General features: G+C 35.4%; 1 protein-coding gene and 1 pseudogene across 6 annotated transcripts in view; both read left to right on the top strand.

The window, feature by feature from the left end:
• Positions 1-27356, top strand: part of DENND4A (DENN domain containing 4A) — a 170854-nt gene extending 143498 nt beyond the window's left edge. For 3 of the 6 annotated variants that reach the window (XM_053593946.1, XM_053593945.1, XM_053593944.1), the window contains 11 exons: positions 8245-8434; positions 12092-12186; positions 13731-13906; positions 14002-14148; positions 15424-15622; positions 16746-17000; positions 19666-19783; positions 19895-19921; positions 20389-20551; positions 20693-20757; positions 26734-27356. In XM_053593946.1, coding sequence (XP_053449921.1) covers positions 8245-8434; positions 12092-12186; positions 13731-13906; positions 14002-14148; positions 15424-15622; positions 16746-17000; positions 19666-19783; positions 19895-19921; positions 20389-20551; positions 20693-20757; positions 26734-26870 — 1572 coding nt within the window. In that variant the 3' untranslated portion in view covers positions 26871-27356. The remainder of the gene's footprint in view (positions 1-8244; positions 8435-12091; positions 12187-13730; positions 13907-14001; positions 14149-15423; positions 15623-16745; positions 17001-19665; positions 19784-19894; positions 19922-20388; positions 20552-20692; positions 20758-26733) is intronic. The other 3 variants (XM_053593949.1, XM_053593948.1, XM_053593947.1) reach the window with 1 other exon arrangement.
• Positions 252-6872, top strand: LOC128587688 (S-adenosylmethionine decarboxylase proenzyme 1-like; annotated as a pseudogene).
• Positions 27357-27922: the final 566 nt, after the last annotated feature.

Below are 27922 nucleotides of genomic sequence, written 5' to 3'. Positions count from 1 at the left end.
AACCAGTGGAAAATTATGCCAATTACATATTTGGCAAAGGACTTGAACCCATAGTATACAAGCTCTTCACATAAATCAATAGGAAGATAAGCAGCAACCCAAGTAAAAAATGGGCAAAAGATCTGAATAGATATTTTATCTAAGAACAGGAATTTCTTCTGTTTTGTCTATAAATAGGCTAAAAAAGTATCATTAGTCATTAGGGAAATGCCATTTGAAACCATAAAGAGATACCATTTCATACTATTAGAATGGCTGCAATCCAAAAGACAATAACAAATATTGGAGAGGATGTGGAAAAATGGGAATCCTGGTATAGTGCTTGTGAGAATGTAAAATGGCACAGCCAGTTTGGAAAACAACTTGGGAGTTTCTTTAAAAGGTAAATATGAATTTAAAATATGACTCAACAATTTCACTCCTACATATCTACCCAAGAGAAATAAAAAGTGTAGCTTGAACAGAAATTTGCATGTGAATGTTTATAACATTGTGCATTATTGCCAAAAGTGGAAACAACCCAAATTTTGATCAACTGGAAAATAGGTGAAATGTGATATACATATTTATATAGAGGAATACTATTCATTAATAAAAAGGGAGGAAATATTGATACATGCCTAAAAAATTGATGAACATCATAAAAACATGTTTATGTGAATGAAGCCAGATACAAAAGAAATTAAATCAATGTGAAATGTCCCAAAAAGGCAAATCTATAGAGACAGATTAGTATTAACAGATACCTGAGGCTCGGGAGGGAATGGAGATTAAATAAGGTGTGAGGTATCTTACTAGGGTGGTAAAAATGTTCTAAAATTAGAAATGTTCTAAAACTTGGTAAATTTACTATAAAAATTATTAAATTGTATACCAAATATGAGTGAATTTTATGACATGTGAATTATACCTTGGAGAGGTTTTCTTTTTTAAAAAATGCAATGAAATTTATTCAAAGTCACTAATAATAAGAGATCAAGGAAAACTCACACTCCCAAATAATTCATGAATCAAAGATAAAATCATAAAGAAAATTAGAATGTCATTTGACTGCAATGAGCAAAAACTACAGCATACCAAAATTATGGGATACAACTAAGAGGTACTTAGAGATGATCTTACAGCTTTAAATGCTGTATTAGAAATGAAAAATCACTTAAAGTTAATAATTAATAGTTTTACCTTAAAAATGGAGACAAATAAGAATAAAGTAGAAACAAGAAAATATAATGACAAGGAAATCAATAAAACTGGAAAGATAGAATATATCAATTAAACCAAAAGCTGATTCTTTAAAAAGAACAACAAAGTTGACAGATTTTGAGTAGTAAGAAAAAGAGAATCACTAATAATCAGATAGTCCCCACTTTGATACTGCTACTTTCTCTTAATAGAGAAGTTTTGTTTTGTTTTGTTTTGTTTTTTTGTAGAGACAGAGTCTCACTTTACCGCCCTCAGTAGAGTGCCATGACGTCACACGACTCACAGCAACCTGCAGCTCTTGGGCTTACATGATTCTCTTGCCTCAGCCTCCCGAGCGGCTGGGACTACAGGCGCCCACCACAACGCCCAGCTATTTTTTTGTTGCAGTTCAGCCGGGGCTGGCTTTGAACCTGCCACCCGCCCTACTCACTGAGCCCCAGGCGCCGCCCTGTTTTGTTTTGCTTTTTAAACAGATTCCCACTCAGTCGCCCTGGGTAGAGTACTGTGGTATCATAGCTGACAACAATCTCAAATTCCTGGGCTCAAGTGATCCTCTTGGCCCTGGGTAGAGTGCTGTAGTATCATAGCTGACAACAACCTGAAACTCCTGGGCTCAAGTGATCCTCTTAGCTCAGTCTCTCAAGTAGCTGGGACTACAGGTGTGCTCCAACATACCTGGCTAATTTTTGTATTTTTAGTAGAGATAGGGTCTATTCTTGAACTCCTGAGCTCAAGCAATCCACCCGCCTTGGCCTCCCTAAGTGTTAGTATTACACGTGTGAGCCACTAGGCCCAGTCCAGTAGAATTAACTTAAAGATTAACATAAATAACGTTTTTAAAGCCTAGTATAGGCATACTTCATTTTATTGCTCTTTGCTTTATTGCACTTCACATTTTTTACAGTGAAGGTTTGTAACAACCCTGTGTCCAAAAAGTCTATTAGTGCCATTTTTCCAATAGCATGTCCTCACTTCATATGGCATTTTGGTAATTATTGCAATATTCCAAACTTTTTCGTCATTGTTATACAAGTTATGGTGATATGTGATCAGTAATCTTTGATGTTACTATTGTAATTGTTTGGGGGCACCATGAGCTATGCCCATATAAGATGGCAGACTTAATCTATAATTATGTGTATTCTCACTACTCCACCAACTGGCCGTTCTCCTGGCATGTGCTCTATCCTCAGGCCTCCCTATTCCTTGAAACACAACAATATTAAAAATAGGCCAGTTTTCCTTTTTTTTTTTGAGACAGTCTCATTTTGTTGCTCTGGGTAAAGCGCTATGGCGTCATAGCTCACAGCAACCTCCAATTCTTGGGCTCAAGCAATCCTCTTGCCTCAGTTTTTCTATTTTTTTTTTTTTTTTTTTTTAGTAGAGACAGGGTCTCGCTTTTGCACATGTTGGTCTCAAACTCATGAGCTCAAGCAATCCACCCGCCTCAGTCTCCCAGAGTACTAGGATTACAGGCATGAGCTACCGTGCCTGGCCCAATAAGAGCTGTTCTTAATGAAGCCCAAATGAGTAGGCCATTAAAAGACTTCTCATGGAATAGTTAGGCTAGATACTGCTTTTCTTCTTAACAGTAATGGTTAACTAGGAAATTAGAGTAAAATGGTGTGAAATCTGTGAGGACTAAGAGTGAAGGAGAGATTCTAAGGATAGGCATTGAGATGAGGTAGAAGAAAAATAGGGTTCAAGGTAATTCCAAGACTCTGTAATCAAGGGCCAGGTCTGGTGGCTCATGCCTACAATCATAGCACTTTGGGAGGTCAAGGCAGAAGGATTGCTTGAGGCCAGGAGTTTAAGACTAGCCTGAGCAAGAGTGAGGCCCTGTCTCTGCTAAAAATGGAAAAAAATTAGCCAGGCGTTGTGGGCCCCTATAGCCCCAGCTACTAAGGAGACTGAAGCAGGAGGATTGTGCTTGCAATTTGTGGTTGCAATGAGCTATGGTGGTGCCACTTCACTGCAGCCTCAGCAACAGAGCAAGACCCTGTCTCAAAACAAAAAATTTCATAATCAGCCCAGAACTTTTTGTTGTTGGAAAGCTCCGCTCTACTTAAAGTATACTGAAAGGAGACTGAAGCAGGAGGATTGTGCTTGCAATTTGTGGTTGCAATGAGCTATGGTGGTGCCACTTCACTGCAGCCTCAGCAACAGAGCAAGACCCTGTCTCAAAACAAAAAATTTCATAATCAGCCCAGAACTTTTTGTTGTTGGAAAGCTCCGCTCTACTTAAAGTATACTGAAATATCTACCAACCAAAGTAAAACCTTCCTTCCTTTGACTCTCCTTTATAGATTTTCTTCCTATTTCCCATCCATTCACTGAGTGTCTTGCCTGCTGAAATGCTCACATTCATCTCTGCCATTAAAGGGAGAGGCTTATCATGGAAACAGACTTTTACAATGGCTGAGGAAACTCACACTAATTAAATGTATTTATCAACTTAGTCTTTTATTGATAAGTATGAATGGATAGTTATTTTTATGAATGCCCAGAAAAGATTTAATAAAAATTTGATGCCCAACTTAAAATCATTCTTAGCTGGAATAGAAAGCAAGTTAATAAAGTTTTTTGATAAGAGTATCAGCAAATGATTCTTACCAGTGAAACATCATACTCATTTCCCTCAAAGTCAGTAACAAGGCAAGGAAGTTATGTTAATATCTGTGTTATTCAACAATATTCCAGCTATTCCAACAATGCCAAAAGACAAAGAAAAGAAATGAGAGATAAAACCATTGTAAAAGAATTAATAAGGCCAGGTGTGGTGGCTCACACCTGTTAATTCCAACACCTTGGGAGGCCAAGGTAGGGTGATTGCTTGACGCCAGGAGTTCAAGAATCTGACATACAAGAAAAGTATTAATAAAACTCAGTATTCTCATAAATGAGATTACTATCTTTGAAAAAATCATTTAAATCAGTTAAGGGGGCTAGAAAGAAGGTAAACATTTAAAAATAACTTTTCCGTATATGACAATCGCCAGTTAGAAAAGTATTGAAACATATGAGCCAGTTCACTATAGCACAAACATAAAATGACTAGAAGCAAAACCAACATGAAATGTATAATATCTATGTGAATAAAACTGTAATACTTTACGTAAGGACATAATTTAGTGATAGATTCATTCTTGTAAAGGTATCAGTTCTCAATGTAGTAAGGGTAGTCTGACATTTAAAAACTAAAAACAAAACTAAGTTCCAGGGTGACTGAAAAATAAACCATAATTAGCTGCTTTAAAGTTGATCTAAAAGAGAAATGCATGAGAATAATCAAATTTTTGAAAAATAAAACTGTGGGATTGTACTTAAAAATAACAGACTAGATAAGGTGGCTAAAGCCTGTAATCCTACCACTCTGGGAGGCTAAGGTGGAAGGATCACTTCAGTTCAGGAGTTTGAGACAAGCCTGAGCAAGAGTGAGACCCTGTCTCTACTAAAAATAAAAAATAAAAAATTAGCCGGGAATTATGGTGGGCACCTGTAGTCCCAGCTACTTTGGAGTCTAAGCCAGGAGAATCACTTGAGCCTTAGGAATTTAAGGTTGCTGTGAGCTAGACTGATGTTGCAGCACTCTAGCCTGGGCAATAGAGTGAGACTCTGTCTCAAAAAAATAAAACAATAAAATATCAGAACAAATACTAAAGCTATAATTAAAACAGCATAGTAATTAATGCCAAAATGAGATAAATAGATCAGTGGAATGGAGGAAAATTCAGAAATAAAACTGTATATGTAGAAGTTTGTCATATGAAAAAATAGCATTTCAAATCAGTGAAGAACACAATATATATTGGTATATTAGTTATCCATTTGGGGAAAAGTCAGATTCCTACCCAGTGCTGAACAAAAAAAATCCTAGGTGGATTAGATTTCTAAATGCAAAATTATAAAGTTATATTTTTCTTTTTTTTGAATTTCAGATTGGTAATAAGGGTTGTAAAAGTATTTTTTGGCCAAGGCTGGGTTTGAACCCGCCACCTCTGGCATATGGGACCGGCGCCCTACTCCTTGAGCCACAGGCGCCGCCCTGTAAAAGTATTTTTTAAAAGATAATATTTTTATCAATTTAGAGAAAGATTTCTTAGAAAGATACAAACCTTACAACTCTTAGATGAAAAGATTTTACTATACTTACACAGAAGGGTCTAAAACACCAGAAAAACATTTTACTACATAAAAACGTTGGCTTACACGGTATGGCCAGTCACATTAGTTGGCACTTGCTCTACTCTCCCTAACAGGGAAGCAGCGGACTACAAGAGACTGAACTGTATCTGCCTCTATTTCCAACAGACTCACATTCAATTTTCGCTCACAGAAAGAAGCTGGGAAAATGTTATTAGTCCTTTTTTTAAAAAAAAGTTAATATAAAATTATAGCAAAAAAAGGAACCTGAACTTTAGTAACAACAGCTGGGCCAATCTGCTGTGGCTGTGAAAGGAGAAGACATTTTTGTTTTTCAATCATAAGTATGACTAAAAGTGACAAGCAGAAAGCCTGTATGCTCAGTGAGATTAGCATATTTGTCTCCAAGAGATGTTTCATTTTGAAGACGTGGTACCACCCTTGTGCTGAAAGCACTGATTCCCCTATTTTCCCCTGTTGAAGCTTGTTAGGGATTACAGTAGGTATGACACAATTGAAAGTTCCTTTTATTCTCATAAGAATTTTATGAAGCCTTCTCACCAAGGGTATACACAGTGGAATTTACAGGAAGGAAAAGTGTTTCTAAATACAATTTTTCCAAATGGAGAAGCATATTGTATGGGACATATGAATTCTCTTTTTTTTTTAGACAGAATTTCATTTTTGTCACGCTTGGTAGAGTGCTATGCTGTCATAGCTCACAGCAGCCTCGAACTCTTGGGCTCAAGTGATTCTCTTGCCTCAGCCTCCTGAATAGCTAGGACTACAGGTGCCTGCCACAACGCCCAGCTATTTTTTCTTTTTTTAAGAGACAAGGTCTCACTCTGGCTCAGACTGGTCTTGAACCTGTGAGCTCAAGCAATCCACCCACCTCAGCCTTCCAGAGTGCTGGGATTACAGGTGTGAGCCACCATGCCCGGCCCGTTTGTAAGAATTCTGACTGTTGAATTTCCCAGAGAGTAATCAGTCAGCCAGATCAAACCCTGGAAATTCTGATGAGTGAGCTTGACTCATCAGTTATGGACAGTTCTACATGAAAGATGGTATTACTGCAAAGGATATCACTCTTGAGAATAGAAATCATGACCTGATACTGGGTTCTGTCATCGATGTCATGTTGTTCAATCCTTGTGGGTATTCAAGGAATGGAATGAAATGGTATGGAGCTTACTGGACTATTCACATCACTCCAGAACCAGAATTTTCTTATGTTAGCTTTGAAACAAACTGAAATCAGACCTCTTATGATGACCTGATTAGGAAAGTTGTGGAAGTCTTCAAGCCAGGAAAATTTGTGACCACCTTGTTTATTAATCAGAGTTCTAAATGTCACGCAGTGCTTTCTTCACCCCCAGAGGATTGAAGGCTTTAAACATCTTGATTGTCAGAGTGCTATGCTCAATGATTACAATTTTGTTTTTCCAGTTTTGCTAAGAAGCAGCAACAACAGCAGAATTAAGAAAATGAAGAGAAAATGCAAAGAGAGAACACGTGTAGAAGGTGGTAGCTGCCTTCTAGATATTAATACTGGGGGCCATGCTTTCTATAACCACCATTTTGTAGTTGCAGAAAGCCCTAAATGTAATGATAGTGTGATCATTTTGGGACTTGTATGCATTATTATATCAAAGAGTTAGATAATCTTGCCTGAATGCTGTCTTCTGTGTCTAGGTATTCTATACTACTCTTGTAGTGAAATTGAAGTGCCTGTAGAAAAAACCTTTTACTATATGGAACTTTACAACAGTTGTGAAAACAATTCAATTTAGTTTATGACAGTATAATATTTTTCCAGGTATCCTCCAAAATTCCCCACAGACAAAGCTTTCGTCCTCGTTAGGTGTTGGCCTCAGCCAAACTATCTGGGTCTGTTCTATTAAACTGCTGCCAGAATTTTATGTCCAGTTACCTCCAGTTTCTCAAACTTATTCTTTATTAATGTTCTTGGGACAATTTCTACTTTATAATGATATTTTCTGCAACAGCAATTAAAATTTTTCTTCCACAAAAAAATAGTTAAAGCCCTATATGATTAAAAATAATGATGGGGCTCAACACCCGTCTCTCTATGGTTAGGGTGCCGGCCACATATACCAGTGCTGGCAGGTTCGCACCCAGCCTAAGCCTGCTGAACAACAATGACAATAACAAAATAGCCAGGCATTGTGGCAAGCACCTGTAGTCCCAGCTACTTGGGAGGCTGAGGCAAGAGAATCACTTAAGCCTAAGAGTTTGAGATTGCTATGGGCTATGATGCCACGGCACTCTACTGAGGGCAACATAGTGAGACTCTGTCTCAATAAATAAATAAATAAATCATAGGCACACACATACTAGAAAAAAATAAGTTAGATTATCTGGATAGCAGAATTATAAGTATTTTTAAAAAACTTTTTCATACAAAAATCTATATCTACCAAAGTTTCTTATGTATTATTAATACAGCCAGAAAAAAATTATTTCAAAGTTCTCAAAAATGAAAACTAGGAATATATATCTTTGAAACTTGAATTATTGTGGAAAAGAATAAAATGTAATTCTAATGGTATTATTTTAGATCAGATGCCTTTCCTTGACAGAAAGGAAAATTAACAATAAATGAAGATTAAAAGTCAACAAGGTTATCTTACTAACTGGTATATACTCTGCTGGCACTAAAAAATGATTTCTTAAAAATTGATTTCCAGCACATGTTTGCCCAAATTAGCATGGCTTTGTAAAATTGGTTGTTTTTTTCCTCTAGAAATTGTGATGCTGATTCAATTGATTATCTGAGTAGTAAAAATCATGGGTGTTTCTTCTTTCCTAGAAGTGACTGACTTTTAAAATAATTAACTTAAAATGTGAAGGAAATTAAGCTTATAATTATATCCTTAGGATCAAAGTTCTGATCGTACCAGTCTTTCTTCAGTGGGAGGCCAGGATTCTGAATCTACCTCTTTAACAGATGAAGATGTTTGCCATGAGTTGGAAGGAGCCAGTTCCTCCCAAGAGACCAGTGCCACTTCAGCGACTAAGGGAGTTGATCTCAGCCAAACAAACCTAGAAACTTCTGCCTCTTTAGAAGGTTTGTCCATATAGTTTAGTTATAGTGCACTTGATTTGTAATTTTTTTAAATTGTAGTACCTCTACTTTTTTAATGATTTTTTTTTAGTTTTGTAAAAGATTTGCATAGTTCCAAAGTCAAAACAGTAAAACCAATGCACTTGCAAAGAAGTCTAGCTTCCATACCCACCCCCTTATCCAATTTTCTCCCTGTCCCTGGAAGCAACCATTTTTATTCGTTTTGATTTATCCTTCCATTGTTGCTTTAAAAAAAAAATAGTCATAGGTATGTATATATATAAATATATATATGTATATATTCTTATTACCTCCCTCTCTTCTTACTCAAAAGCAACATACTGTGAACTATCCCACCCCTTGCTTTTTTCACTCAGTATATCCAAAATCATTTCATAGCATCACAACTCTCCATTCATTTTTGCGTAGTACAAAGTTATAAGCTTCTGTATTATGCATGGATGTATCATAATTTATTTTAACTTCTTCCCTATTAATAGACATTAAGTTTCCAGTCTTTGTAATGCTATAATGCATGTATGTCATATTATATTTTTACCAGTGTATCTTTGGAAGATACTTCAGAATTCTTCCTTGAAGTGATATTGCCAAGTTCCCTTCATCAGGCTATTTTGCATTCCCACTGGCAGTATATGAGAGTACCTATTTCCCCACAGCCTTGTCAACAAAATATGTTGGCAAACTTGGATTTTTGCCATCTGATAGGTGAGGAATGTGTTTCAGTTTAGTTTTCATTTATAATCTTTTATATAAATAAAGTTGAGAATCTGTTTATTTGTTTAAGGACCATTTGTATTTATTTTTCTGTGGACTGTCTTTTGCCTATATTACAATTGTTGGTCCTTTATTTTTTTTCTTTTTAAGTTTTAGTGCCTCTTTTTATATTAGGGAATTAACCCTTTGTCTTTATATAAGTTATAAGTAGTATATCCAAGTTTGTCAAATTTAGTGTGGGGGGGGTTGGACATGTGTACTCTTTCAACTTTATATCTTCAAATTTATTAGTCTTGTCCCTTGTTGCTTCTGGATTTTGAGTTGCTAGGAAATCTTTCTCCTTCCTTAGGTTATGAAGGAATTCACCAGTGTTTCCTTCTGATCCTTATCTAGTTTCCTTTTTATCATTTTCTGGAGTCAGCAGAATTTTTCGTTAGTGAGTCATATAATAAATTATACTATCATTTTCTTAAACAACAGTTCAAAATGTAAAAACCACTCAGTGCAGGGCCATGTAAAATAACCGTGACCCAGTTATTTGATCAAAACGTATTTGATCCTCTTGAAATTTATTCTGGCATGTGGTGTGAGAAGTGGATCTAATATATTTTTTCAATTGTTCCTTTTGCTCTTTCAAAAAAGGTTTTCTTGTGGAAATTTTCAGACATGTACAAAAGTAGAGGGACTAGCATAATGAACTCCCATGTATATCCCTCTCTCAACTTCAATAGTTATCAGCAAATGGCTGATCATATTTTATTTATGCCTGTTTCCTGCTGCCAACAGTTTTTCTTTCCCCATTGGATTATTGTAAAATAAATCTCAGATGACATATAATTTTATTAATATTCAGTATGTATCTCTAAAATAAAAGACTTTATGTTATTTATATTTTTAACTATTAAAGTATAACTTACAATGTGTACCCTGTTATGATTGTAAATAAATTTCACAAATTGAGTACACATAAATAATACGTATTCAGTGCAAGAAACAAGTTTCATATCAGCTAGAACCCTTCCTTGAGTCCATGTCTGTCCCCTTCACAGGTAAACATTACTTTAACTTCTAACACCATAGCTTAGCTCAGCCATTTTTGAACATTTCATGGATTCATATGATATGTGTCTTTTGTGAAGCTTTCAGTTTGAAAACATAATTGTAAAACCATTATCATACTTTTATAAATGTGATATTTATCATATACCATGTCAAATATTTATTAAGTTTCAGATTTTCACAACCATCTCATAATGTTCATTTTATTGTTGATTTGTTCAAATTGGGATCTATACATAGTCTACATGTTACATTTGGTTGATTAATTCTCTTTCTTTTTGTTTTCCCTCCTATCCTTTTTTTCTCTCACCATCTACTATATTTATGAAGAAATCAAGTGATTAGCCCACCTCCTTTTTTTTCTCCAACACACAAGAATAGTTTGTTGTCTAAGCAAGTAAAATCAAACTTACAATCTGATTTATATATGCATATGTATGTATTTTTTGAGATAAGATCTTAGTCTGTTGCCCAGGCTAGAGTGTGGTGGCACAATCACAGCTCATTGCAGCCTCAAACTTCTGGGCTCAAGGGACCCTCCAAAGTGGCGGGGTCTACAGGTGTGTATGTACCACCACACCCAGCTAATTTTTTAATTTTTATTTGTTTTGTAGAGACAGGGTCTCACTATGTTTCTCAGGCTGCTCTTGAACTCTTGGCCTTAAGCAGTCCTCCCACCTTGACTCCCCAAAGTACTGGGATTATAGGCGTGAGCCACATTACCCAACCTGATTTGTATTCATTAAAATGAATATTCTGTGCTGTAGATTAATTAGCTACAAAAGGTAGGCTGCCCACATAAATGATTGTATTAGTCAAGGTTAACAGAAGGTATTAGAAAGCAATTTTGAGCTAGCTATGACAGGATTACAGATATTGTTGGGGGGAAGCATCAAGGGAAGAATAAATTTACCTCTAGCTCTAAGCATCTTAAAGGATAGTGTGAGGCTTTAGCTTTCTCTCTCTCTTTCTATGGCATCTTTGTATGGCAGGGACTAGGGCCAGTGATGACTCTGAGTCTGAAGCTATCTGTTTTTTCTCCTAGTCATTTATTTTCTGAATCAAGTCATTAGTCTGGATCATACTGATGGCATCCCCATGGTGGTGTTTAGAATGTTTTTGTATCCACTCTATTTCTTGTGAACTGGTAGTTTACACCATTAGTTTTTTCACCTTTATATTTATGAAAATACTAGTGTTCATTCATAAAATTTAGTAATGACAGGAAAAGCATGTATTGAGAAAGTATAGATTATCTCCAGTTTTTAACAAGGTACAGCCACTGTCAATAACTGATTTGACCACGGATTTCCTCCTACTTTTTTGTTGTTGTTTTAATACTTACTAGTATCTCTTTGGTCTTAAGAATATACTTGGGAACTCTTCCCTAATGCTTTAAGAGCAAGATTACTATACCAGTTCTTAAAAGATCCTTATAAGTAGAGAATTGTCACTAAATCTTTTCATAATTTAAAATTAAGATTCACTGTTTTATACTCTTTAGACCTTGGACCTGCAATATATACTTTCCTATATTTTAAACATGAAAAAATAAAAGCAATAGTATTACTAATGACTGGAGTGCTTTCTAGCCTGTGTATGCAAAGTGCTTAATGACTGAGTAATGAATGAGTACACTTAATATGTAGGGATCAGTAGAATTAGAACACATTTCCTTGGGGTTTGTACTCAAAAGTGCATGCATTGAAAAGATTTTTTTCATTATTTATTTATTTTTCCTAAATTGCCTTTACATTTTGACTAGAACAGATTAACATTTTATCAGAAAATTTATGGAAATAAAAATATTTCATATCCATTCTCTTTGATTTAATGGTTTTGTTTTTTGTTTTCAACAATGAACAGGATCTCTGTCAAAGTTTGCCTTATCTGGGAAATCAGAAGTGACATCTTCCTTCAACCCAAGTAATACAAATATCTTCCAGAACTATGCGATGGAGGTACAATTTTATTCAAAAGAGAATCTTCATGTACTACTTTATAAAGTTTGCTTAAATATTACTGTTCCCAGATATAGTAATAAAAGTTAAATGCACAGCACCTAAAATTTCAGAAGATGTATTGCATCTGAATAAAGTTAAAATACAGCTCTTGGATATCCAGTATTTCAGATTATTTAAGTCATACTACTTTATTAGGACAGTTTCATGCTGATGTTGAGATTTAACTACAAAAGCATTTTCATATTCAGTATTTGTATTTTTTTTTGTTACATGTATGTTCCCTTTGTATGTTTATTTCACATCATAAATAGTCAATTTTGCTATGCAAGCACACTTTTTAGGTGAGGATATAGGGAGTAGTTTTGGCACTAAGTTGCCAACTTCTTCCGTCATATTTTTCATTCTTTGTGTCAGTTTGATGTAGATCTCTGCAAAACATGCTCTTATATCCCACATTCTTTTTTTTTTCATTTTGAGACAGAATCTTGCTGTGTTGCCTTGGGTGGAGTGCCATAGTGTCTTCATAGCTCACAGCAAACTTAAACTCTTAGGCTTGAGTAATGCCCTTGCCTCAGCCTCCCAAGTAGCTAGGACTACAGGTGCCCACCACAACACCCAGTTAATTTTTCCATATTTAGTAGAAATGGGGTGTCACTCTTGGTCAGGCTGATCTCGAACTCCTGAGCTCAGGCAATCCACCTGCCTCTGCCTCCCAAAGTGCTAGAATTATATGCATGAGCCACTGCACCCGCCTATCCCACATTCTTACAGTGAAAAAGTTACATGTTTACATTTTAAAATTTTCCCCTACTTTTTCTTTTAAAATTGTTTCCAAATACATTTGTGAGTGTGGTTGCTATTTTACACTAATTTGCATACGGCTAAAAAATAGATGATGAGCACTGTTACAGTTTACAAACTTTCTGGTGGCTTTTGGAATTTATGTATTTTGTTAATGTAATGACAGCATTTACAGTTATCTATAGCAGTACTTCTTAAACTGTCTATAGTGACAAACTAGGTTGTTTGTTTAATTTCTAAGGTGTTATAGCTGATACTCATAAAATGCATTGATTACACACTTTCTTTACTAAGTATTTGTATTACTAATCTTTTTCTTTACTAATCCTTTTACAAACCAGTAAGTATTTGTGAACCAGCACTAGTCTGGCAAACATACTTACAGTAGCACTGATTTCTAATATGTAATTATAAATACCCGTTTTGAGTATTTTGAGTAAAAAATAATAATTTACTTTTCCATTAATAAAACCATGGCATATCATATTGTAATAGTAGTAGTGGAGAAAAATGCTCACTAAATGCAAGTTTCCCTTACTGGCAAAAATTTTGGAATAGATTTAGCTGAAAATTAGTTAAAGATGAGTACAATATATAATATACTGAATGTAATCCAGTTTTTGTTTATAACATCAGAATCCTTCTGAGTTGGAATTTTCCAATAGAATTACAAATTGAAATGATTTTCATTTCATGATATGCATTGACCAGCTTGCTTTATAAAGTGTCCTCTCCCACAGGTTCTCATTTCAAGTTGCTCTCGGTGTAGAACTTGTGATTGTCTCGTCCATGACGAGGAAATCATGGCTGGCTGGACAGCAGATGATTCAAATCTCAATACTACATGCCCTTTCTGTGGCAATCTTTTCTTACCCTTTCTGAATATTGAAATAAGAGATTTAAGACGACCTGGAAGGTAATATATGGGGTTTTTTCCTGAATGTTTAAGGATCATGTTTCCTAGAAGATCTCTTTCCTAAAAAAAAAAATCTTTTTTGATTCACATTACAGATACTTTTTGAAGTCAAGCCCATCTACAGAAAATATACACTTTCCATCCTCCTTTTCGAGTCAAATAAGGCCATCCTGCATTTCAACATCAGCCTCCAGTCTTGACACATCTGCTATTTCTGTTCAGGGGAATTTTGATCTCCATAGGTAATTATGATTATGTGGAACTATATTTTAACAGCATATATTACATGTTTTAGAAATACAACAGAAAAATTTGCTGACCATTTCAAAGTTTAAGTTTCTACAAATAATAGATTCATAATCTTAAATTGTTACTCCTAATTAAAGCAATATTAAAATTCTCAATAACCAAATGTTTAAATATGAACAGTTATATGTTACGCTTTGTTAATCCCCAGAGTTTAACTTGGTATGTGTATATATGATAGATAATGTTTACTACTATTTTATTTATTTATTTATTTATTTATTTTTTGAGACAGAGTCTTAAGCTGTTGCCCTGGATAGAGTGCCATAGCATCATAGCTCATGGCAACCTCTAACTCTAGGGCTCAAGCCATCCAATTGCTTCAGTTTTTCTTTCTTTTTTTTTTTTTTTTTTGTTAGGACGGGGTCTCGCTTTTGCTCAGGCTGGTCTCAAACTCGGGAGCTCAAGCTATCCACCCGCTTCAGCCTCCCAGAGTGCTAGGATTACAGGAGTGAGCCAAAAAAACTTCTCGGACACTTAAAGTTTATAATGACCATCTTTTTCTTATCTCCACCTCTTCAGGAATTAAGGCAATACTAACTTCTACTTTAGAATATTTAATCTTTTTCTTAGGGATATGTAGTAACTTAAGAAAACATTTGGAGTTAATATAGATAGGAACTTTGAAATTAAACTAAGACTTATAAAGTAAGCCTAATATAAGTAAATCTATACTTAAATGCAGAAATTGGCTCTATTTTGTCAAAGTGCTAAATAAGCTATGTATATAGCTGGACAGATAAAGCCATATTAGTAGCTGCATATGCACAGAAATGCCTACATAATACTGGCAGGTTAATGTAACCTGTTTGATCTTGAATATTTAAGTAGTGAAATAAAAAAAATCTGTGTGTGTACCATCTTTCATCATAGGTCTATTTTAGCCCTTAACTTTGTCTCCTACTAGGTTGTGTCTCCTGAAGGAGTGTGTGCCTGTTTTCTCTGCTTGTTGCTGTATAAAAGTCCACTAAGAGTTTTAAATAAATGAATGAATCTTGTGTATTTAAAGTTCACTTGATAAAAGGAAAATTTAGAATAACTATGCTACTTAAAAATATATCCTATTTCCCAGCTGAAGCCTGAGTAACATATTTCCTTTGATTTATTTTACTGTGTCCAGCTCTGATTCTAAAGAGAGAACATGGTTCTTTTAGATGAAATAAAGTAGATCTAGACAGTGATATAATTTTTTTCTTTTTTCAATGCCTAAGCAAATCCAAACCGCAGGAAAATACCTGTGCCCAAAGTATTCAGATCCCTGCTAATAGATCAAAAACAGCTGTGTCGAAATGTCCCATATTTCCAATGGCCAGGAGCATTAGTACTTGCGGCCTCTTGGATAAGGAGGACACTGGAGGACAGAACCTAGTTACTACAGGCAGCCTGCCAGCAACTTTACAAGGAGCTACGGTATGTATTTTTGGTGTTTTTTCTAATTTAGAAATTGATCATTTACATGTGATTTTGTTCCCTTTGTTCTAAATAGCCTAATTAGCTTCAATTTTATTATTACCAAGAAGAGTCTTTTATCCCATGATACAATCATACTACCTCTCTACTCATATGAAAATAATTGAAAGGAATTCTTTTTTTTTTTTGAGACACAGGATCTCACTCTGTTCCCTGGGGTTGTGGTGCACTGTCATGGGCTCAAGCGACTCTCCTGCCTCAATCTCCTGGGTAGCAGAGACTATAGGCACACCACCCTGCACCTATTTTTTTTTTTTTTAACTTTTTGTAAGGCAGGGTCTTGCTATGTTGCTGGGGCTGGTCTCAAACTCCTGGCCTCAAGCAATCCTTGTGCCTTGGCTTCCCAAAGTGCTGAAATTATAGGTGTGAGTCACTGTGCCTGGCCCACTGACAGGAATTTTCTTTTTTTTTGAAAAGTCCATTCATAAAACTTTTATTCCACTTACATGAACTTAATACACGTGTTCTTAACAATTATGCTTGGCTTGTTCATGAAAATTTCATAAGACATTTAAACAAAGCTAGCCATCATCTCAAGTTATTTCCCTGTTAACTATTTTTTTACAGTACATGCATGTTAGGCAAGTATCAAAAAAAAAAAATCACAAAAGCAAAAAACCTAAAAAAAGTTAAATACATGGGTTTTTGTTGTTTTACTGCCGTGCTTGATATACATAAACTAATGGATATCAAGCAATTCTTTTTACTGCATCTTTTCTTTTACATTTGTTCTTAGGTTGCCTAAAACATTTAAATACAAATAAAATGAGTGTAGCAAAATAATGAAAGCAACAGCAGGTAACTTTACAAATAATGGAATGTGAACCGTTTCTGCCCTTATCCAGAGTAAATTGAGTCACAACTTTGTCTAGAGGAACACTTCTGCAGCTGTAGTCAAAGGTGTGCACACTGGAGATTGATTATTCCACAGATACACACGGTTTAACACGTAGTATCCATTAGACATCTGTTCCCACCACAGCCTGACAGGAATTTTCTTTAAACATGGGTTAGTGTTAATCATTCTTGCCTTTGCTATTTATGGTTTTTATTTATTCAACAGGATTCTTTAGGATTAGAATGGCATCTTCCAAGCCCAGATCCTGTCACTGTTCCGTATCTTAGTCCTTTAGTGGTATGGAAGGAACTTGAAAGCTTATTAGAAAATGAAGGCGATCATGCAATAACAGTGGCAGACTTTGTGGACCATCATCCAATTGTTTTTTGGAACCTAGTGTGGTATTTTAGACGTCTTGACTTGCCCAGTAACTTACCTGGATTGATTCTTTCTTCTGAACATTGTAACAAGTATTCAAAGGTATGAGAGTAAAAATTAACTAAAAGGCAATTCTTCTGTCACCATTGTAATACTTGCATATTCCTAATGATTAAAAAGTAAGGTTTGTTTTTAATAACCATCTGAATAATTAGATAAGTAGAATTATTTTAGTTCATTCACAAATAATTTTTTCTTACAGTATAGAAATTAAGACAAAATTCTTTTTTTTTTTTCCTGGCTCTTGCTTCAGCCTCCTAAATAGCTGGGTCTATAGGCACCCACCACAAAGTCTAGTTTTTCTATTTTTAGTAGAGATGGGGTCTAGCTCTTGCTCAGTCTGGTCTCAAACTCCTGATCTCAACCAGTCCATCTGCCTCAGCTTCCCAGAATGTTAGGATTACAGGCACAAGCCATCATGCCTGGCCTAAGACAAAGTCTTTTCTTAGCCTCCTTCTAAAATTTACACAACATGTGCTTGAATTTTTGTTACAGATTCAAGAATAAACTGGAAATGACTCTTATGAGAGGATTTTGTTGATTTAGCACCACTCATATCTCTTGTGCCCTTCAAAAACAAGTCTGACTTTTTGTGTGTGTGTGAGACAAAGTTTCACTCTGTTGCCCTGGGCAGCAACCTCAGACTCCTGGGTTTGAGTGATCCTCTTGCCCCAGTCCTCAGCTGGGACTACAGGTGCCCACCACAACACCTGGCTAATTTTTCTATTTCTTTAGTAGAGATGGGGGTCTCGCTCTTGCTTAGGCTGGTCTCCAGTTCCTGAGCTCAGGCAATCTATCTGCCTCAGCCTCCTAGAGTGCAAGGATTACAGGCTTGAGCCACTACACCTGGCTGAGTCTAACATTTTTTTGCAAGGATGTCTGTACAGTAGTGTCCCTTTCTTGTATGTAGTTTTGCTTTCTGCAGTTTCAGTTATCTGTAGTCAACTGCAATTTGAAAATATTAAATGGAAAATTCCATAAATAAACAAGTCATATATTTTAGATTTTGTGCTATACTTCATAGCATAATGAAATCTCCTGTCATCCCACCTGGGATGTGAATCATCCTTTTGTCCAGTGTTCCATATTGTATACTCTACCTGCTCATTGATCACTTAGGAGCCATCTTGCTTATCAGAACGACTGTCATGCTATCACAGTTCCTGTGTTCAGGCAGTCCCTATTTTATTATTAATAAGAAAATAATAAAAATTAATCTCTTATTGTGCCTAATTTATAAATTAAACCCTATCATAGGTATATATGAATAGGAAAAATATAGTATATGCAATCTTCAATACTATCTGCTGTCCAGGCGTCCACTGGAGGTCTTGGATTATATCCCCCCAAATAAGGACAGACTATTATAATTCATACTGCAAGCAAGTGTTACCATTTTCTTCATTCCTTTACTTTGATGTTTTGCTGAACATTTAAGCAATTAGTTTATTTGTTGATTTGTATTTTTGTTTTATTTTGTTTTGTTTGAGACAGAGTCTCACTATATCGCCCTCCATAAAGTGCCATGGCATCACAGCTCACAGCAACCTCAAACTCGTGGGCTTAAGCAATTCTCTTGCCTCAGCCTCCCAAGTAGCTGGGACTATAGGCGCCCACTACAACGCCTGGCTATTTTTTTGTTGTTGTTTCAGTTGTCATTGTTTAGCTGGCCCGGGCTGGGTTCAAACCCACCTGCCTCTGTGTATGTGGCCAGCACCCTAACCACGGGCTGCGGGCACCAAGCCTGATTTGTATTTTTGATACATTGTCATATAAAGTGTTTTTACTTCTTCACATGCTGCCGCTGCCACATGGCAGTCTGTAATAAGAATTTTGTCTTTTCCATTCTTGTACTTGATGCCTATGGTGAGCATGTGCTTTGGATTTTCATTATATCATAAACAAGTGACAAAGATGTTAAGTCAGTAAGAGTTATCTGGGCTGGGGTCTTGGATGCTAAATTATAGAATGGGACTCCAGGATTTATCTGTCTGTGGACTCTCATTCATGAGCAGGGGCAAGATTAGCTTTTCATGGTACCCTTTCTCACTGATCTCAAGTGCTTTGCTAAATGTGCTACTTTAGAGATCATTAGCTTCTCTTTTTTTTTTTTGTTGAGACAGGGTCCCACCCTATGCCCCTGAGCAGAGTGCAGTGGGCGTGGTAGCTCACCACAACCTCAGACTTGGGCTGCGGCCACCCCGCTGTCTCAGCCTCCAGAAGCCGCTGGGATTACAGGCACTCACCACGGCGCCCGGCTGGGTTTTTCCATTTTTTTCATGAGTCGGGGTCTCACTGTCGCTCAGGCAAGTCTCGAACTCCTGAGCTCAAGTGATTCTCCCTCCTCAGCCTCCCACAGTGCTGGGATTACAGGCATGAGCCACCGCGCCCGGCGATCATTAGCTTCTCAACTCAGCCAGTCTTCCTTCATCAAGGAGGTACATCAAGTATATATAAATCAGTAATTTTCTGTACTCTTGTACGCATAAATCCTAAAAATATTTATAAGAATTTTATAAAATATTTACCAAAAAATTATTACCAAATAATCTTTATGTAAAGATTATGAATGGGGTGGCGCCTGTGGCTCAGAGGAGTAGGGCGCTGACCCCATAAGCTGGACGTGGTAGGTTCAAACCCAGCCCTGGCCAAAAAGCTGCAAAAAAAAAAAAAAAGATTATGAATGAATGTTTGGTCTTCAACACAGATTCCCCGCCATTGTATGTCTGAGGATAGTAAATATGTTTTGATACAAATGTTATGGGACAATATGAAATTACATCAGGACCCAGGACAGCCCTTGTACATCCTCTGGAATGCCCACAGTAAGTACCTTCATAGAATGCTGACTTCATACATTCATATTAGAGTAATCTCTACTTGCTTTAAATCACCTACTAACTTTTTTTTTTGCTTTACTGCTTTTTGTCTTACAGGTCAAAATCGTACTCTTTTGTTTGAGAGTGAGTGTTAAGTTTGATTTTTTTAGTGCTACCTTCTGTGGAGGTTAAAATTTTTTTGTTGTTCTTGTTTTTGTTTTTTTAGGGATGCTATGTATGTGATAGCAGGGTTGGTTGTGTTTTGTAGAGTTTGGCTTTCAGCTCATTGTTTGTCCCCATTTCTTCTTTTTACTTATTTATTTCCATCCCAGGCTACTCATATAGAATTTCAAGGGTTGTATTAAGGGAAACAGTAATTTTAGTAATTGCCTATTCAATAGCACAACAAGCTTTAGGCCTTTTTGGTTTTTATTTGTCTGTCTTTTTCCTATTTTGCTTTCTTCAGTTTTAGATTTCTGTTCGTTTATCTGTTCTCTTAATTTATTTTTAGTGCTTTGTTATTTCTTTAATACCTGTAAGTTGCTGCTTCATTTTTTTTCTCCTTTCCTCATAGAGTATTTTCCTTCATCTGCTCTTTTGTTCTTTTACAGCCCAGAAATATCCAATGGTCCATTTATTACAAAAAAGTGATAACTCATTTAACCAGGAACTACTGAAAAGTATAGTAAAAAGCATTAAAATGAATGACGTCTATGGGCCAATGAGTCAGATTTTAGAAACACTGAATAAGTGCCCACATTTTAAAAGACAGAGGTAAGTTCCTTTAAGAAGATTCATATTTTTTGCTTAGTAATTTGTTAGGATATGTCACACTTATATTAGCATAAAAACTTTCGTAAAACACAAAGAGACTACATAGATACTAATATTTTCTCCACATCTCTTCCCCACTAGGAGTTTATACAGAGAAATACTATTTCTGTCACTTGTGGCACTGGGAAGAGAGAACATTGACATAGGTAATTTCAGCATTATATGTGATCATAGTATTTATATAGAGTGGTATTGTTTTCAAAGTGTTTTTATATTAATAGTTTTAATTTGTGATTACATTAATATTAAATTATTTATTAGAAGAATTATCTCTTTGATCTTGTTTTGATGTACTGTAAAAAGTACTTTGATACTTTGGTCATGGTGATAATAATAATATTGATAAATTATAAAAGTCAACTTTTTTTTTATTAAATCATAGCTGTGTACAATAATGCAATCATGAGGTACAATGTGCTGGTTTCATATACAGTCTGAAATATTTTCACCAAACTGGTTAACATAGCCTTCATGGCATTTTCTTAATTATTGTGTTCAAACCCTTATACTCTTCACTTAGTAAACTTCGCCTGCACCCTTCCAAGATGCACCCTAGGTGTGAACCCACCAATCCTCCCTCCTCTCTACCTCCCCCTCCCTTCCTTCCACTCCCTTGCCCCCTTCCCCATATTCTTGTACTGAGATTGGGTTGTAGCCTTCGTATGAAAGCTATAAATTAGTTTCATATTAGGGCTGAGTACTTTGTGTACTTTTTCTTTTATTCTTTGGATACCTTGCTAAGAAGAATATTTTCCAGCTCTATCCATGTAAACATGAAGGAGGTAAAGTCTCCATCTTTCTTTATGGCTGAATAATATTCCATGATATACAAATACCACAATTTATTAATCCATTCATGGGTCGATGGGCACTTGGGTTTTTTCCATGACTCATCAATTATGAATTGGGCTGCAGTAAACATTTTGGTACAAATATCTTGGTTATAGTGCAATTTTTGGTCTTCTGGATATACACCTAGTAGAGGAATTATAGGATCGAATGGCAGATCTATTTTTAGATCTCTAAGTATTCTCCAAACATCTTTCCAAAAGGACCATATTAGTTTGCATTCCCACCAGCAGTGCAGAAGTGTTCCCTTTTCTCCACATCGTGCCAACATCTCTGGTTTTGGGATTTTGTGATGTGGGCTAATCTTACTGGAGTTAGATGATATCTCAAAGTAAAAGTCAACTTTTTTTGAGGGCTTACTGTGTGCCTCACACCATAGCAAGTGTTTTTATGTATTCTCTCATGTAACGTTCCCCAAAGTCCTATAAGATACATACCATTACCATTTCCATGTTATTATTGAGAATAGTGAGCATCTGAAAGGTTTAGTAACTTAAATCTCAGGTTTCACAGTAAATAATATAGCCATATTTTAACCAAGCAGTCTTAATTTTTCTAATCCCTTGCTTATAATCATATCATTAATGACATTAAGCTTGTTCAGAGGGAATATAAGGTAGTTAAATATGTATTTTAGGAGTTCCCAAGCTTTTTTGTTTGATCATCTTCTTCTAATTATTATGCTTGGCCTCTTTTAAGTTTCTAGTTCCAAATCTTAGGAAAGGACAGAAATGGTCCCTGGTAGGCAGAAAGAAAAAAATTAGTAGTAGACTTAATTTAGATGGCTAACAGGCACTGAGATACTCAAGCAAAGTTTTGGCCTTCTGTTTGGGAATTTATAATATGGTGACTAGGTTAATGTAAATGATAATTGATATATAAAATTCATCTGACTTGATAGTACGTGACTTGGGTGACCTACTTAAGCCTACTTACCAGTTAACGAGAGAATAAACATCATAGGTCATAGTTCTATTAGATGATTTTACACTGGTCTTAATAAAAACAAGTCTACTTCTTGAGCATCAGCACTTCAGTTGACTTTTAAAGTGCCACAGCCATTTATTAGAGTCAAAATGACAATGATGTCTAATAAGCATAGGCACTATCATGAGTCACTTAAACCAGGTGAAGCATGAATAGAGAACAAGGACTCTATCTGTGATGCTGGCTTCCCAACAAGTTCTCTGAGGAAAAGGAGAGAAAGTAGGAGTTAGTGAATGAAGTAGAAAACTAAGAGCAGCCATCCCTAATTGGGTATCTGAAGAGGTTAGGTATCAGATGATGCTGTCCAGAGGTGACCTGTGCCACTGGGAATTGTCAGTCTTGATGCTAAGAGAGACATTGTACAATTTGACAGCAAAAGTATGTGTGGGTGAAATGAAAGCATCTTACGGAGTGGAATTATTAGATAAGGATAATATTTGAAATAAATAAATATTTAAAGTACAAAGAGACTGATTTGGTTAGAAAATAAATCTGCTCATATAGAACACAGGGGTGAGAAATTGGCTTACACTAAAGTGGCTTTTACATATTTAACTTATAAATTCAAGCCAAATAGAAATCAATGTTTGGTATCTTTGTTTATTAAAAAAAAAGTATGGGCCAGACCCGTGGCTCACACCTGTACTTGTAGAACTTTGAGAGGATTGCTTGAACATGTGGAGACCTCCTATTCTACAAAAAAAAAAAAGGAAATTAGCCAGGCATGGTGGTACACACCTATAGTCCTAACTACTTGGGAGGCTGAGGTGGGAGGATCACTTGAGCCCAAGAATTAAAGGTGAGAGTAAGCGATGATCATGCTACTGTATCCAGCCTGGGTGATAGAGGGAGACCCCATCTCTTTAAAAAAAAAAAAAAAAAGAACAGTATAACCCAGACAGATGTAATCAAGGAACACTGTACTTGGAAGTCACATTAAATTGCCGATCACTTAGTTGAAATAAAGTTGGAAAAATTTGGAGAGGTTCCAATAGAAAGATAAAAATTATTTAGAATTAATGCTATGTTAACCATTTCAATGTAAACATTCCAAACTGTATATAAAATCAGCACATTGTACCCCATAAATGCAGTAATATACACAGTTATGATATAATAAAAAATCAAGGCATATTTGATGAGGAGGGCTAAAGGAAATGTAGATATGTTTAACCTCTAATTTTGCTTATAAACAAATATCATATGAATGTGTTGAGCTACCTTTTCCATTAAAAAGAGGAAAAGAATGGATAGATTTAAATTGGAATTGCAGCCAGGGAACTTCGAACAGAATTTTGTGAATATTTGTTGTTTACCTTAATGATTTGTGAATATTTGTTGTTTACCTTAATGATTTGAAAGATGAGACTATTAAAAATAAGAAACTTGACCAATGATTTTCATGTTCAACTAGAAAAAATAAAAATAATATGCAGGAATAGTCAGGAATCAAAAATATATAGTAAAAGAAATGATAGGGGAATTAAAATGGTACGTTAGAAGATACCTAGTTAACACAAAAGCAGCCAGTAATGGAAGACTAGAGGGAAAAATTAAGAAATAGAAAACAAATAGCAAAGTTGAAGGTGTAAATCCTAAATTATTAATAATTACATTTAGGTGGCACCCGTAGCTCAGTGGGTAGGGCGCCAGCCACACACACCAAGGCTGGTGGGTTCGAACCCAGCCCAGGCCTGCTAAACAACAATGACAACTGCAACAAAAAAAATACCTGGGCATTATGGCAGGCACCTGCAGTCCCAGCAACTTGGGAGGCTGAGGCAAGGGAATCGCTTGAGCCCAAGAGTTTGAGTTTGCTGTGAGCTGTGACATCATGGCACTCTACCCAGAGTGTCAGCTTAAGACTCTATCTCAAAAAAATTATAATAATAATAATTACATTCAATGTAAGCAGATTAAACTGTTCAATTAGACAGATTAGAAGAATTAATTTTTTAAAAATATGATCTAACTATACACTATATAAAAGAGATACACTTTGGATTCAGTGACAAAAATAGCTTGAAAGAAAAAAGATTGAAAGAGATATTCCATACAAATAGTACTCAAAAGAAGGCTGGGATAACTAAGACAAAAACTGTCTTAAAGTGTACTGTACTGGAGACAAAAGGAACATTTTATAATGATAAAAGAGTAGTCCACCAAGAAGATATAATAATTATAAACATACATGTGCATTAAAAGAAAACATAGGAAAAAAAAAAAGAAAAGAAAACATAGGGGGAGGCACCTGTGGCTCAAGGAATAGGGCACTGGCCCCATATGCCGGAGGTGGCGGGTTCAAACCTGGCCCTGGCCAAAACCTGCAAATAAATATATTAATCAATTAATTAATTAAAGCATGAGATTTAAAAAAGAAAAGAAAGAAACGTCAATCTTCTGACCTTAGATTAGGCAATGGTTTCTTAAATGTGACACCATAAAAGTATGTACAAACAAAAAAAAAAGTAAATCGGGCGGCTCCTGTGGCTCAGCGGGTAGGGCGCCGGTCCCATATGCCGGAGGTGGCGGGTTCAAACCCAGCCCCGGCCAAAAAAAAAAAACCACAAAAAAAAAAAAAAAAAAAAAAAAAAAAGTAAATCATCATCAAAATTAAAAACATTCATACATCAAGGGACACTATCAAGAAAATGAAATGAGAGAAAAGATTTGCATGTCATATTATCTAATAAAGCCTTAGTATTCAGTATACATAAAGAATTTTTATATATATAAATATATAAGCGTGTATATAATCACGCTTTAAGTGTAAAATTCTGAATTTTTTAGTACATTTACAGAGTTAGAAATTATAATTACAATGTAACTTTAAAATAGTTTTTCCTTTAAAAGAAAGATGCATTCTGTTTGCATTCACTCTCCTTTATTATACTAGACCTAGACAACATTAGTCTGTTTTTTATATCTATAGGTTAGCCTATTGTGGAAATTTCTAATGAGTGCAATAATAAATTATGTGGTCTTTTGGATATGGTTTCTTTTACTTAGCTTAATGATTTTGGATTTCATTTTGGTTGAAGCATGAATCATCATTTCATTCCCTTTGATGGGCAATTAGTATTCCTTATATGGATATATTGTAAAAAATCATATAGAATTTTTCTCTTAAATATTTGATGGATATTAGCATTATATCTACCTTTGGTTATTATAAATATTGCTGCTATAAGTTTTCACACAAGAATCTTTGTATGACTATATAAATTTTATTTTTTATTTTTTGTGTACATACCTTATAGTTGAATTTCTGGGCTATATGGTGATTTTATGTGTTAAATTTTAAAAAATAGCTCAGAGCATATTCACATATTACTCTAGACCCCTGCCAAAGGCTGCATTTCTTTGAAAGTCCAAAGGATTCTGGACCTCTAAATTGGAGAAACTCAATTGCTCATGCAATTGACCCTTAACTCAAATCAGCCTTCATGGGCATCACTGTGGCACTATTTCAGAGACATTTGATGTCTGTCAGCTCCTCAGAGCAGAAATAGGAGATCTTAGTGACATTCAGTCATAATTCATACCTCATTTGGATCTCTAGGGGACAAAATTTTCTCCAGTATGTGTTAAAAATAAGCAGGCGGCGCCTGTGGCTCAAGGAGTGGGGCGCCCGTCCCATGTGCCGGAGGTGGTGGGTTCGGGCCTAGCCCTGGCCAAAAACCAAAAAAAAAATAAAATAAGCAGAAAGTTAGCACTATTTTTAGACTGAAACTTGTAAACCTGTATTCTCCCTTTTGTTACATGTGGATGTCCTTAATCCATAGTTTAATTAATCTTTTCTTTCATGAGAAAGAGAAAAAAAATAGTTACATGGTGATCTTTAGATTTTCCCAAATGTATTCCCATAATAGGAAGCTTAAGACCTGTAAACCGAAACAAGTTCCAGCCAGAGCAAAATTAAAATGTAAATAATGAAACTACAAAAGGACTAATATAAAAGTATAGGCAAAACTTCATTAATCCTGGTGGAAAAAAGGCTGTTATTTTTACCATTTTTATTGAATATGAAAAGCAAGATACAAAAGCAAATGTGTATAGTATTTGGTGGTTTTAACATCTATACTTGGTAAAATTAAAAGTTGTATCTTGAAACTTTTAAGTTTCACTGGTCTATGCAGTCTAGCTGTGGTAACTTGGATGGCAGAAATGTACTAGAGGTTCCTTCCTGGCCTCTAATTTTGTGGTCCTGTAGTATAGAAACTTGATCATTGTCAGTGTCAAACATAAATTTCTTTATTCTTTTATTTCTTTATGAATTTTTGCAGATGCTTTTGATAAAGAGTACAAGATTGCATATGATCGTCTCACACCTAGTCAAGTCAAGAGTACGCACAACTGTGATAGACCACCAAGTACAGGGGTGATGGAGTGTCGAAAAACCTTTGGAGAACCTTATCTTTAAGATGTGTGTGTGTACATTCAATGTATATTGTATAGTCAGTGTATAAAATAACACTTTTAGACTCTACACTTCTTTTCCCAATTTTTGAAAACTCAATTTGTAAATGGTTCAGAAGGTTCAGATAATGTATGTACAGAATGTTTTAAGAAGAGAATAGTAACAAGTGGAGGAAAAGCCATTTTGTTTCCCATTTCTTTTTGCTTTTCTTTAACTCCCCTGTAATTAAGTATTTTTGTGATGAAGAACTCCCTAAACAAAATTAGTTGCCATAAAATAATACAAGTATTTTCTTGGAAAAAACAGATTTAAAAATCATGAACAAAACCTAAACAGAAATGTCACATTAAAGTATCTCCTGTTTTCATAGACTATTCAAATGTTTGACCATAAAGTTATTATTATACATATTTTAAATTGTTTATAGTAAGTTGATATTTTTTTAATTTTTAAATATAATACGGCAAACTTAAAATGAATTTAAACTTATGAAGCAAGCAAGTGCTTGTTTTCTTTGTCTGCTGCTATTTGAAGTAATTAGTACAGCTGCAGATCTCTCTATGTGTATATATATATATATATTTTTTTTATTACTTGGGAGAATGAATTTTAAAATGTCAGTGCTAGTGTCAATGTTGTCCTAGAATTGCATGTTAGTACCCGCAAGCCTGACTGCAGTGAGTGAGTCATGGCAAGGACAGTGTGGACCACCCAGACTTACTCATTGAGCCTTGGGAAAGAGAGCCAGAGAAATTCACTATACTGCAATTCCAGAATTTTCTCTATTGCTAATAGCTACATAGACTGCACAGGAAAGATAGCTTACAAGTCCAAACATCAATTTAAATTTTTTTTTTTTTTTTTTGTGGTTTTTGGCCGGGGCTGGGTTTGAACCCGCCACCTCTGACATATGGGACCGGCGCCCTACTCCTTGAGCCACAGGCACCGCCCCAATTTAAATTTTAATATTCTACAAGAAAACATAAATTGGGAAATAGACAATTGACTATTACAAGTTTTGCCCATATTTTAATACCTAAAATATTGGGTATGAT

The sequence above is a fragment of the Nycticebus coucang genome, chromosome 6 (genome assembly GCF_027406575.1).
Source record: "Nycticebus coucang isolate mNycCou1 chromosome 6, mNycCou1.pri, whole genome shotgun sequence".
Classification (NCBI taxonomy): Eukaryota; Metazoa; Chordata; class Mammalia; order Primates; family Lorisidae; genus Nycticebus; species Nycticebus coucang.
This window is presented reverse-complemented; position numbering and strand designations above follow the sequence as displayed.